Source organism: Colossoma macropomum, unplaced genomic scaffold (genome assembly GCF_904425465.1).
Source record: "Colossoma macropomum unplaced genomic scaffold, Colossoma_macropomum, whole genome shotgun sequence".
Lineage (NCBI taxonomy): Eukaryota > Metazoa > Chordata > Actinopteri > Characiformes > Serrasalmidae > Colossoma > Colossoma macropomum.
This window is the reverse complement of record NW_023494792.1, coordinates 581345-595503: the sequence shown is the minus strand read 5'-3', so window position 1 is coordinate 595503 and position 14159 is coordinate 581345. Positions and strand designations below refer to the sequence as shown.

The window sequence follows — 14159 nt, the reverse complement described above, 5'->3', positions numbered from 1 at the left end:
AAACTGTGCAGCAGCAGATGAGCTATCGCCTCTGACTTTACATCTACAAGGTGGACTGACAAGGTAGGAGTGCGTGTGTATGTGTATATCGCTGCTGTCGGATCAAAACCTCCATTTTTGATGTTTTTCAGTTTTTGACATAATTTGAAAATGACTACTGTTGACTGTTTCTTTTGGTCCATTCATGAAATTTACATACAATGTAAAGAGCAACAGTCAGTGTCAAATTGTCGAAAACTGAAAAACGTTTCTTCTGACAACTTTTATATATATATATAATATATATATATATATATATATATATATATATATATATATATATATATATATATATATATATATATAAATATATATATATAAAATATATATATATATATATATATATATAAATAAATAAAAGTTGTATATATGTATGTGTGTGTATATATACACACGCGATGAATGGACCAAATGGGCAAAAATGACTTGGAAAAGTCTGGTTCCATTGACTTTGAGTAAAGTAGGTTTTTTCGTTCTCCTGTAAAGTTACCATTTTGGAGATACAAGGTTTTGTTCTATAGTTAATGATAAACACTTGCTTTATCTAATCAATACTTCATTGTGTTAGATCAGGTGTGCTGATGAAGTTTAACACGTGATGCTGGGTGGGAAATCTGCATCCAAATTTTGGGCCTCACTCACCAACCGTTCTTAAGAAAACATTTCTTCTTAAATCCACGTTTAAACTCTGACTCACCAGTGTTCTCTTCTGTGGGATTTGTTCTTGGGTCAGAACAGAATCTACACACACTCAAGATCACAAAGGTGAGAACAGGTCTGTGCAGTGTGTGAGTGGCAGTCAGCTGACAGAGACAGTGATACGACGTACTGTGCTGTACGTGTTTGTGTTTACGTTTATGGTCAGAACAGACTGAGTCTGTGATCAAGGTCTTAAAGAACATGTTTATCTGAGAGCTTTTACAGCACCAGTAGCTCTGGACACACAAAGGGTTTAATAAACTCTTACTGAGTGCAGATGTGTGTAAGGAATCCACAGCGTTTGGGAACTGAGGAGACACTGCTGTAGTTTAGAAAGTGAAATGTTTTCTGTTCTTGTTTGATACAGGATTTCAGCTGATCATCAGTTCAGGGTCCCCTTTGCTGTATTTTTTCATTTTATAATGTGCCAAATGTTTTCAGTGGTGATAGAGCTGGACTGGAGACAGGTCAGTTTCGCACTTGGACACTCTTAATATGGAGCAATGCTGCTGTAATACATGCAGAATGTGGTTTTACATCGTCTTGCTGAAATAATCAAGGCCTTCCCTGAAAAAGACGTCGTCTGGTTGGCAGCATATTTTGCCAAAACATGTATATACCATTCAGCATTAATGGTGCCTTCACAGATGTGCACGTCACCCATACCATGTGCACTAATGCCCCCTATACCATCATGAATACTGGCTTTTGAACTGTGCACTGATAACAAGCTGAGTGGTCTTTAGCCTGGAGGACACAGTGTCCATGATTTCAAAAAAAAAAGATTTCAAATGTTGATTTGTTGGACGTCAGGACACTTTTCCACTTCACCTCAGTCCATTTTAAATGAGCTCGGGCCCAGAGAAGGTGGCAGCGTTTCTGGATCCTGTTTATATTTGGTCTCTTCTTTGTGTCTTGATATTATGTACCGTAGATGATGAAAAGCAAAAGTTCTTTGGTATTTTATGCTGAGAAACGTTCTTTTTGAATTGCTGCACTATTTGATGGTGCAGTCTTTCACAGAGTGGTGAACCCCTCCTCATCTTTACTTCTGAAAGACTCCGCCTCTCTGAGATGCTCTTTTATACCCAATCATGTTACTGACCTGTTGATAATTAACCACCAGGTGTTTTTTTAGTATTACACAACTTTACCAGCCTTTTGTTGCCCCCGTCCCAATTGTTTTGTAATTGTTGTTGGCATCAAATTCAAAATGGGCAAATATTTTTCAAACCACAATAAAATGTGCAGGAGAAACAAAAATATACTTTACTTTTAATGTAAGTCAGTGAAACCAGAACCATGAAAGTCATTTTGAGTCGTTTCTTTAGTCCATTAGTCATGAAATCTACACAAGTTTTAAAGGACAGTAGACATTTTCAAATTATGTCAAAAACTGCGATATTTAGATTAAAAAAGTGATTTTTTTTTTTACTTGTTTTACTCTCCCTCTTTGTGCCGTCTTTGCCCCTGATTTATTGTTCCTTTGATGTGTGTATTTCTTAAACTCCACAGTAAACTGATGAGCCACTTTGGTGGCTGTGAGTGCAGTTTACCCTGTAATTCACTGCTGAGTGCAATTCTATGAGAGCTGCAGGACGACTGCATGAAACTCTGTAGATCTGATATGAAACTTACGAACTTTGTTCTTTTTTGTTGTGATTTAAAATAATTGACTGAGTATAGTAACCCAGTTTTGTTGAAATACTTGACATAATATGCATCGTATAGGGCTCAAATTGTTCTACTGAATTATATGAATATTTTTTATCTGTGTGATGCTTTTGATCAAATTTTTTTTGGTCATTTTGAGGCGGTTTTGTTAGAATGACCCTTTTGTTCCCATGTTTATATTTTTTTTAATTTCAGATGATGACCACAGATGAGAAAGAACATGTACTAGTCCAGATGCTGTGTAGACCCTCTTTAAATGTACATGGTTAAATAGTTACACAACAATTAAATGTGTTACCAACACAATTCATGTCAAAATTAGCACATTTACAATAAAGCAACTGTGCTGATGTTATATATTTTGTTTGTGTGCAAATACTGGTTTAAATCACTGACCAATAATTGATAATTCTGGCTCCATCAGCATCCACAGAAACAATGGTTTATGATTAACATGTGTAATCATGAACCATTTTGTCAGTGGAAGCTGATGGAGCCAGAATTATCAAATATGAATCACTGGTTTAAAGCTGATAACTAAACACTCAACATAAAAAGTTCAAACATGCTTTACAGCCCTAAAATTAAAATGTCATTGATACTCTTCCTCCAATCTGTGTGTCTATTCACATATTCACTCAGGTCCACTGTACTGAATTGCATTTATATTTTGAAATAAAACAATACATTATTTTAACAATTACACCTTGAATCATCAATTTAGCAATATTGGGTTTTAAATCAATTATCTAGAATTCCAAGCACCACAGAAGAGCTCAGCCTCAGTCATGTGTAAAGACTGAGGCCGTATTTTGAGGTGAGTCCACTGAGTCTTTCAGTTATCAGAGATTTTCTCATTTAGCTCATGATTTCATATGAAGCTTTTAGCTGAAGTCACTGGCGTGACCGACTTTATTCTGAGGTCACTGTGAAAAAACAGAATACAAATAAATTAAATTCCATATTTTAGTGGATATTCCATGATTGACAGCATGTGGTCTGATGCTCTGTAGCAGGCGTTTTGTAAAACGCATTGTTCATTAAAATGTCTCTGGTGTTCCTTTATTATGTGGAACACCAATGAGGATCAGTAACACCAGTGACCCCTATGGAGAGATAGAAGAGTGGACGTATCTGTAGAATGATCCATTTAACAGAACACCAACCCCGTTGGAGCTCAGAGCCTCCTGTCTGGAGCTGCTCCAGCCTGCAGGAGCGCCTGTCTGGGGTTACCTTGACAACCACCTCATCAGGAGTGCACTGTACAAAGTGTCTCGTCAGATCTGCCTAAAAACTTAATGGATAACAAGTAAATTAACCAGTTCTATTCAACCTAAATAAGTACTTTGATTTAAAAATCGTTCATACAGTGTATTTTAGGTTGAATTAACCTGGCTGGATTGCTTGTTTCTACATTGTCATTTCCAGGTAGATCTGACTTTTTACAGTGTAAATAAGATCATTAAACTAAATCTGCACTCGAGGTAATTCTGGAGGCAGAATGACGCGAGAAGCGCTAGACTGTTAATGATCTGCGCCTGTCCGGTCGGACCGGTTAGGGCGGGTAGTCACAACACCTGTGAACTAGAATCGAAAGTAAGAGCGAACACTTCAACGGCGTCTCCGGATCTCTGAGGAGTCCGGGAGCAGAATGAGCCTGGAATAGACCATAAAATGAGTTCGGGGGTCTGATAGCGGAGATCTGAGAGCGGAGCAGACTCAGTCCGTCTCCTGATGGGTAACTAAAGATCTGAGAGCGGAGCAGACTCAGTCCGTCTCCTGATGGGTGAGTAAAGATCTGAGATCCCACCGTTCAGTTTCCAGTGTGGAATAAAATCAGCAGAGTCTCGTTGGAGCTGCGTCGCCTCGATTGTTCAGTGTTACACTGTAAAAAGTGGCTCATCAGATCAACCTAAAAATGAACCAGTTTTATTTCACTCGGAAAATTAAATTGATTGAAAGAATCGATCATTCAAAGTATTTATTTAGGTTGAATAAAACTGGTCAGTTTATTTGTTTCTACATTAAGTATTTTTTTAGGTTGATCTGAGAGCTATTTTTACAGTGTGAGGGGCTCAGGATGGTGGTCTTAACTCTTCTTCACGTCTTGACGCTGCGATAAATCAGCCGTGTTTAATGTATGAATGTATGAATCTTTACATTAATGTAAACAGTAACTGCACATTTTACAGGTATATTAAAGAAATTGTGTTTGATGATCTGCCAGAATATTCAGTTCTACAGTGAACCACTCTGAGCCTCAGATCTTCACACACCCAGCCAGCTTATCTCCAAATCTGCCCCACTGCAGAGCGGAGCAGGAAAAGGGTTTCTCTGCTTGTAAATCTCCACCAGGTGCATGATGGGAAATTGTTCAGTAAAATGGACATGAAGTGTTGAGGCTAACAAGGTGGATTGATTTGTGTTAAAAGGACAAAATGGCTCTTCTTAACATTTGGGTTGTGACCCCTGACCTAGAGGTACCTGATGAAACAGTCAGTTAGTGTAACAGGCAGGACATTCACAACACATTCAAATGTTCAAACAAGATCAATCACTTTTACAGGAGCAGCTCTCAGATCTCTGATACAGATTAATGTTTAAATATGATGTAAGGGATTCAGTTCAGTTCTGTCAGCTGTAACTCTGTAAATGGAGGCTGGTGTTCTGTTACAGCCTCTGAGAGAGTGACTAAAATAAGTGTGACTCAAAGTGACTTTTACACACAAACCAGCCGTCAGAGACACTTATAATGAAAAATCAGAGACACAATGAAGAACCAGTAAACTTCAAGGTGACTGTTGAAAAATGTCTGTCAGATAATAATCAGAATGATGCTGTGAGGAAAAAACACATTGTACTCAAACCTGCTTAACCACATTTTACTCCACCTTAGATTGTGCCCTGCCCCCTACTAAACCTGACAACTGTGTACAAATGAACATGACTGTAGGATTGTAGTGTTGGCACAGTAGCAGACCCAAGTCTGCCATTTTCTCTTAAAGGAACTCTTTACTGAAACAGATGGGAACCACAGGGAAAGAGGGGGAAGGACACCAACAAACAAACACAACAAAAGGGAGGGGCATAACTCCAAATGAGTGGGACATAGCTTCAAATGGGAGGGGCAAAACTCCAAGCAGGTGGGACATAGCTTCAGATGGGAGGGGTGTAACTCCAAATGGGAACATGAGGTGTTGTGACTCCTTAAGTGGGTTGATTTTTGTTGAAAGGACAAAATGGCTCTTCTTAACATTTGGGTTGTGACCCCTGACCTAGAGGTACCTGATGAAACAGACAGTTAGTGTAACAGGCAGGACATTCACAACACATTCAAATGTTCAAACAAGATCAATCACTTTTACAGGAGCAGCTCTCAGATCTCTGATACAGATTAATGTTTAAATATGGTGTCAAGTCAAGAGGCTTTTATTGTCATTCCATCTGTGTACACAGTGGAGCGAAATGGTGGAGCGTGAGGTAGGGTAGTGGAATAAGGTGCAGAGATATTTAACATGCTGTGATCTGTGAGTTACGCAGTCAGATTATAACATACGTGAGCACAACAGTTACTGAGGTAGGATATACAGTACTTGAGTAGAACACAGTGTTAGCAGCAATGTTCCAGATAGTGCAAGTGTGGAGTACGTGTGTGAGGGAGGTTTTCAGTCCAAAAGCTGTTGCAGAGTCTGGCAGTGATGGCACGGATGCTCCGGTACCTTCTGCCAGACGGCAGCAGTGAAAAAAGTCTGTGTGAGGGATGGATGGGGTCGTTCACGATGCTGTTGGCTTTCCGGATGCAGCGTGTGGTGTAGATGTCCATGATGGAGGGGAGAGAGACCCCGATGATCCTCTCAGCTGTCCTCACTATGCGCTGTAGGGTCTTGCGGTCGGAGGCGGTGCAATTCCCAAACCATGATGCAGTTGCTCAGCATGCTCTCCACAGTCCCCCTGTAGAACATGGTGAGGATGGGAGGGGGGAGATGAACTTTCTTCAGTCTCCGCAGGAAACAGAGGCGCTGCTGGGCTCTCTTGGCTATGGAGTTGATGTTGAGGGACCAGGAGAGGTTCTCTGTGATGTGGACACTGAGGAACCTGGTGCTCCTGATGATTTCCACAGCAGAGCCAGTGATGTTGAGTGGGGCGTGGTCACCTCGCACTCTTTGGAAGTCGACAACCATCTCCTTAGTTTTGTCTACATTCAGAGACAGGTTGTTGATTCTGCACTAGTCTGTTAGCCGCTGCACCTCCTCTCTGTATGCTGACTCATCATTCTTGTTGATCAGACCCATCACAGTCGTGTCATCAGTGAACTTGATGATGTGGTTTAAGCTGTACTTTGCAGTACAGTCGTGACTCAGCTGAGTGAACAGCAGTGGACTAAGCACACAGCCCTGAGGGGCGCCGGTGCTCAGTATGGTGGTGCTGGAGATATTATTACTGATCCTGACTAATTGAGGTCTCTCAGTCAGGAAATCCAGGACCCAGTAAGCAATTCAGTTCAGTTCTATTAGCTGTAACTCTGTAAATGGAGGCTGTACTTCATCCTGGCTGGTGTTCCATTACAGCCTCTGAGAGAGTGACTAAAACAAGTGTGAATCAAAGTGACTTTTACACACAAACCAGTCATCAGAAACACTTATAATGAAGAATCAGAGAACTTCAAGGTGACTCTTGAAAAACGTCTGTCAGATAGTGATCAAAATGTTGCTATAAGGAAACAGGAAAGCAAAAAACATGCATTCTACTTAAACCTGCTTAACCACATTTTCCTGCACCTTAGATTGTGTCCTGCCCCCTACTAAACCTGGCAGCTGTGTACAAATGAACATGACTATAGAACTGTTGGCAGAGAAGAAGACCCAAGGGTGCCATTCTCTCTTAAAAGAACTCTTGACTGTAAGAGATGGGAGGGGAAACACAGGGAAAAGAGTGACCAAAAAGAGAAACACAACATGAAGGTGGTGGACACACTAATTAATAAATACACAGAAGACAACATGATAACAAACAACCACGTAGTAACACATATTACAACACATTTCAACATTTACAACATTAATTGCTTCCTGAGAGACACTTTGCAAGGCCAGTGGCCCAGGTTCAGCTGTGTTGGTGACCACACAGCCCAAATAATATCCTTGTCTGGCCTGTCCAGCACAAATGCACCCCCAGGCACCCCCAGTCCTTTCTCAGGTCTCTGTCCTTGGTGCAGTGGCGTACACTGCTCTGGGTACTCTGTCTTGTTCTGCCCCTGGCGGGCAGCCAAACACTAAAACCATGGGCATTCTCTCCATCAGAGACTGAGTGGGTCATGTGACTACTGTGGGGGTCTTTTCTTTGCTGTGCACTGATCACAGAAGTGCACATATAGCTTCACATCCATTCAGCAGCCTGGCCAGCAGAACCTCTGCTGCAACTGCTTCAGCGTGCACCTTGCCTAACACCACCTCCCTAAGGCTGTGTGGCACCAGCGGCTGCAACACGCTTCCCAGGCACCGGCTCCTCCTACACATGGCACAACATCTAATCATGCATCCCAACCAGCACAAAACGCCTTAGCAGTCAAGTCTGCCGAACTGAGTTTCTGTCCAGTCTGGAGCCATCCGTGTGTCCAAGAGAGCTCTGCGTCCTGCTCTTGGGCTCAGTGGAACCCCTCAGATCACAGTAAGCCATGGTGCCCTCGCTCTGATGGTGCACCCTGCCCCCGGAGATCCACTAACCTGCTCTGACACTGCGTGTTCAGCTCCTCAAGAGCTGGTGGCTCCCCCCACAGGAAGGCCACACCGCCGGGGAGCCCCGGCTTTCCACCACTACCCACCGCAAACAACTTCACCTCATTTGTTTGGACAACCCAGTGTTCTTTAAAGTATATTTTGTGACCTCACTGACTATAACCTACTATAATCTTGTTACACAGTGTCAGGTGATATGCACTTTCCTCAGCTGAAGTACAGAGAGTGGCATCGGACTTTTAGCCCTGAAAGGGATGGTTTGGGCATGTAATCTAGAACTTTGAAACATGCAGCTTTGGATAATTTATTATTCTCTGTTTTCCACTGAAGGATATTATTGTTTCAGGTAGCATGAATAGCTCAGGGAATCTACCATGGCATGTGTTAGACACAGAGACAAGAGACATGTTACGTCTCATACAAATACTCTTTCTCCTCCCGTAATGAGTCTGTTTATTCCTCTGACTGTCTGTCTGTTGTTCTCTGCTTTGTAGAGCTCAGAGCTGTGGTGTTTGGGGGGAAGTTTGCTGGGAAGACCACACTGATCAATGCCGTGTTTGGAGAAGGCTTCCTGCCGAATCAGAAGAGGACTGCTCAGTGTGAGAAGCTACAGGGAAATGTGTGTGGAAGAGAGCTGACGCTGGTTGACACTCCAGGCTGGTGGAAGCATTTTCCACTGAGCGACACTGCAAACTTTCTGAAAAAGGAGCTCATTCGAGGAGTTTCTTTGTGCCATCCAGGACCCCACGCGATCCTGCTGGTCACCGAGATTGACATTCCATTCACAGAGAAGCACAGGAAAGCTGCAGTGGATCACCTTGCACTCCTTGGTGACCAGATCTGGACACACACTCTTGTGTTGTTCACTAGAACCCGCTCTCTGGGGAAAAGAACTATAGAACAGCACATTGAAAAAGAGGGGGAAGCTCTAAAGTGGCTGATAGAGAGATGCGGGAACAGATATCATGTCTTTGACAGTACAGTCTCAGATAAAACATCTCAGGTGACGCAGCTGCTGGAAAAGATTGAGGATACAGCGCGAATAAATGATGGTGCTCATTTCCAAATTGAGGCAAAGATACTGGAGGAGGCTGCAGAGTGGAAGAGGACTGTGATGACCAGAGCAAAGTCCAGAGAGTTAAAACAACTAGAACAAAATACACATCTTGACAAAGAGGGTAAGTTAGTCAGCTGGCACCCTTTAAAGATGGGTGAAAAAGATCATGAAACATGAGCATCTTTATGGTTGATTAGCTCAATCTCACACTGAAAAAAATCAAAAACATTAAAAAATCAAATCTCTAATTGAAGTAAATTTAGTCGTAGCTCTTTGAGTTACTACTTACCAATTTACGCAACCTCCATTTGCCAACATAACTGTCTTTTCCGGATTCTGGAGAGTCCTCATCCTTGCATTTGGACTCACCCGACTGATCAGTGGGATTTAGATCAGTGGGCTGGGATGGCCATGTCAAAAGCTTGACTGTGTGGTCACTGAATCGTTTTTGTGTGAATTTGAATACGTTTTGGATCATTGCCTTGCTAGAAGATCCAATGACAATCCAGTTTTAGCTTTTTGGCAATGGCAGATTTTCATTTAAAATCAGCTGCTACTTTACAGTCCCAAAACATCACAGATCCTCCACTGTATTCAACAGTGGGGTGAGGTACTTTTCTGTGTAACTATCCTTTTTCACACCAAATCCAGCTTCAGTGTTTGTTGCTGAAAAGCCCTATTTTTGGTTCATCTGGCCAAAGAGTCTGGGCCCGGGTTCACGAAAGCTTTCTTAAGAAACAACTTGTGAAACTTGTGACACTAAGAAGTTCATAAGAATGTTCTTAAATGCAATTCTCAGAAAAAAAGTTAAGTTCTCAAATATCCTATTAAGACGATCTTAATTATTTCCTTAAAATTTTCTTGAGATATTATTCATTGTTGTCTTGCCCAGGAGTGTTGCATTTTACAGCTTGCCATAATACATTTTTGAGTTTGTACTAACTATTATTTCTGTTGAGACGGGAAAATGGGGAAAAACATCAAACCAAGTATTTAAAACATTTTATTGAACAAGAACAAGAGTTGATGATGGAAGAAACAGCCAACAGGAAAAAATAAAAAACTATAATAATTGCGGGGTGACAGTAAAAAGTAGGAAAGTATGAGTCGAGGATGAGGAGCAGCAGAGGCAGCGTTTGGGTTTGATAAATTTAAACGCTCAGCTGGTCAACTCTCATGGCCTGAGATGAGTGTGAGGCTGTCGTACGATTAAGAACGCATTTAAGAACATAATGTTTTCAAGAAAACACTTGTTCTTAGGATTATGCTTAAGAAAATAGTTAAGAAAAAATAAGACAATTCTTAAGAAGTTATTTAAATTGTAGCAATTTTCTATAACTTTCTTTTCAAGAATGAAGTTGAAAACACATTTCAGAAGATTTTGTTTCCTAAGACACTTTTGTGAATCCGGCCCTAAATTCACTACAAATCCAGTCACTTTAGACTCCTTGATTATTGCTCTAACAGTAGGCATGGGCATTTTCAGGCATTTATTATGCACTATTTACATATAACCAGCCTGATTTGTAGGGGTGTGTACAGCTATGCCTAGTGGCTTCCACAATAGAGGTTTTGAACAGGGTCAATTTGGACTCTGTGTCCCCAACCTCCGTCAGCGCATGAGAAAAGTTCTGACGGAGGTGGGAGATAAAATCATTCTGGAGAGGGGCCTCTGCCAGTCGTTCCCAGCATACCATCACTTTCCAAATGGGACTACCAGGTCTGACCACTAGTTGTCACTGCCATCTGATCCAACTCACCACCAGATGGTGATGGGTTGGCAGCTCAGAACCTCTCTTCACCTGAGTGTCCAGAACATATGGTCCCAAGTCAGATGAAACAATGAAAAAATTGATCATTGACCTTTGACCCATGGAGCTCTGGTACCAAATACACTTGTAAACGTCCTTGTGTTAAGATATGGTGTCCATTATGGGCAATCCATGAGTAGCACAGAAGTCCAATAACAATTCAACATTCGAGTTTAGATCAGGCAGGCCGTTCTTCCCAATCACTCCGTCCAGGTTTCCCAATCATTGCCAGTGTGAGCACTGAAGTCTCCCAGCAAGACTATGGAACCTGTAGATGGGGCCCTTTTCAGAACCCCACCCATTCGCTAAAAGAAGGCTGAATACTCCAAACTGTTGTTTGGTGCGTAAGTACACACAACAGTCAAAGTTTTTCTCCTTGTGACCCTCTCATCCACTGGAACAAACTCCAACTGCACACCAGCCAGCCGGGGGCTTGTGCATATCCCCATACCTGCCCACAGCTTCTCACCCTCTGAAACTCCTGAGTAAGAAAGGGACCGACCTACCAAGGACTTTGGTTCCAGGGCCGACACTGTGAATGGAGGTAAGCCCAACTATATTTAGTTGGTACCTCTCAACCTCCTGCACAAGCTCTGGTTCCTTAACCCCCAGTGCGGTTACATTCCACGTGCTAAGAGCCAGTTTACACTGCAGAATTTCATGCTGCCGAGGACCTCCCCGCCATCTCCCTCTGTCTGGAAGGCACTGCACCAGTCCCCCATGCTGCACTTTGTGAGTGGTGGGCCCCCATAATCCCTCCAACTTTGCTTTTTCAGGCTGAGCCCAGGAGGGTTACATAGGCTGCCCGGCCACCAGGCACTTGTCGAGAAACACTACCCCCAGGATTGGCTCCAGGGGTAGGTCCTGGTAACCCTCTACCGTGCAAGGTACACAATATATAATGTCCATCATCCATAGGGGATTTTGGATCATGTTGGTCTGGGTCTTGACTCTATATGTGTTCGCCTTGTAGACCCTACCTGGAGCATACTGCTTCAGATGACATGTCCACACAAAACTTTCTGCCATACCAAGGTCCCGACCTAGGGAAAAGTATCATTTTCAAGGATGGAACATTTATGGAGCTGATGTTCTCTTGCTGTTTCCAAATTATATGTGTTATATTTTGTTGTTCTCTATATAATATATACTATTTATATACTATTTTTTCTCAGAGCTGAGAATCGCATTGCTGGGTTGGGTGGTTGCTGGGAAGAGTTCAGCTGGGAATACCATCCTTAACAAAGAAGTATTTACTACTGATCAAAGTACTCTTGAATGTCAAAGTGCACGTGGGGAAGTGGATGGAAGACCAGTAACTGTGCTCGATACACCCAGCTGGTTTAAGTACTTTCCTGCTCAGTACACTCCAGCATGGATAAAGTCTGGAATTTTAAATGGTGTATGTCAGACTGTCACCCCCCCACACTGCATACTTCTAGTGATTCCTGCAGACACATCATTCCACGAGGAACAGAGAAAGGTCATTGAAGAGAATATGAGCTTACTTGGAGAGCAGGTGTGGCGACACACCATTGTACTTTTCACATCAGGTGACATAATTGGAGACGTGACCATAGAGCAGCACATTGAGAGTGAAGGTGAAGCTCTGCAGTGGGTGGTCGAGAAATGTGAGAACAGATATCACATCTTCAGCAATGAGGATAGAGAGAATCGTGTTCAGGTTACAGAACTGCTCCAGAAGATTGATCAGATGGTGGCTCGAAACAGTTTTTTCCAATCAAATACTGAGAAATTTGGTGGAATTCATGCAAAGCAAGAAGAAGACGCACAAACTGAGACCACTGATGAGTGTGACTTACAGGACATTGTCCGATTCGTGGATGAGGAATGGAGAAAAAGGGACAAAGAGCTTCTGAAAAAGGTTTCAAAGGTGAAAGCTGCACTCCCCCAAAGAGGAAACAGAAGTTTGGATTTCCCTCCTGACAGTGAGTTTCTTTATAATCCCTACATAAGCCATCAGCTGTTTTAAGCTGTTACAATAGAAATAACCTCACATATTTTCTGCAGTGAGTGAGACGAGATTAAACACTGAGACAGAGGATCACACTGATGAGAAAGTGTCTCAAACAGAGCCGGAGTCTCGCAGTGAGTAAATCAGTCCACCTGTTTGCCGTATTGTGAAGTTTCACCAATTGCATTGTCCAAGAATTTGCTGAACTGTACTTTATTCAGGTCTGTTTTATGTTATACAAGAAAATCATGGTGCAGCACAGATGTCTCTGTGTCTGCATTCAGATGTAGGAACAGTTCAGGATGAGGCTAAAAGCACCCTGAAATTCAAGGATCACATTAAAGAGATGCTTTATCGGGAGTGGAGCAGACGAGAAGAGGCAGTGATGGGAAGACTTCTGAAAATGTTGAGCGAGCATAGACATGGTAAGTAACAGGTCTTCACCTGTAAATTACTAAACACAATAATTTAATGAGCTCTTAAGCTGTGGATTTGAGCACAAGCAGTTTTAGATGGTAGTTTGATGATAGAAATCAGACACCTGTTCTGCTTTTAAGCTCTTACAACAGAAATAACACTACATATTATTTGCAGTGAGTGAGACGAGTTTACACACTGAGACAGACGACCATGTTGATGAGGAAGTGTCTCAAACAGAGCTGGAGTCCTGCAGTAAGTAAATCCGTCCACCTGTTTCCTGTATTGTGAAGTTTTGCTAATTACATTGTCAAAACATTTTCAGAATTACATTTTATTTAATTGTTTTATACTTTACAAGAACATTATGTCTCTGTGTCTTCATGCAGATGTAAGGACAGTTCACTATGAGGCTAAAAGCACCCTAAAACTTAAGAGTCAGATTAAAAAGATGCTTGATCGGGAGTGGAGCAAACAAGAAGAGGCAATGATGGGGAGATTTCTGGAAATGTTGAGCGATCGGGGATGGGGTGAGCAACAAATCTTCAACTGTAAATTACTAAATAAAGTATTTTAATCAAGGTGAGAAATACAGGGGGTCTGGGACCACCTAATTACCCTCTTGGACCCCCTGAATGTCTCAAAATCAAAATTCTGGGGGACCCTGAAAATAAGCTTATGATGTTATGCTGTCTATTAGAGAAATATAGACTTTCAATACAAGTTCATTTTTACATGTTTAGCCTGTTTCA

General features: G+C 42.0%; 1 protein-coding gene across 2 annotated transcripts in view; it reads left to right on the top strand.

The window, feature by feature from the left end:
• Window positions 1-4002: 4002 nt before the first annotated feature.
• The window catches only part of LOC118812753, a 62919-nt gene continuing 52762 nt past the window's right edge, over window positions 4003-14159 (top strand). For both annotated transcript variants that reach the window (XM_036577869.1, XM_036577868.1), the window contains exons 1-2: window positions 4003-4202; window positions 6070-6073. In XM_036577869.1, coding sequence (XP_036433762.1) covers window positions 4195-4202; window positions 6070-6073 — 12 coding nt within the window. In that variant the 5' untranslated portion in view covers window positions 4003-4194. The remainder of the gene's footprint in view (window positions 4203-6069; window positions 6074-14159) is intronic.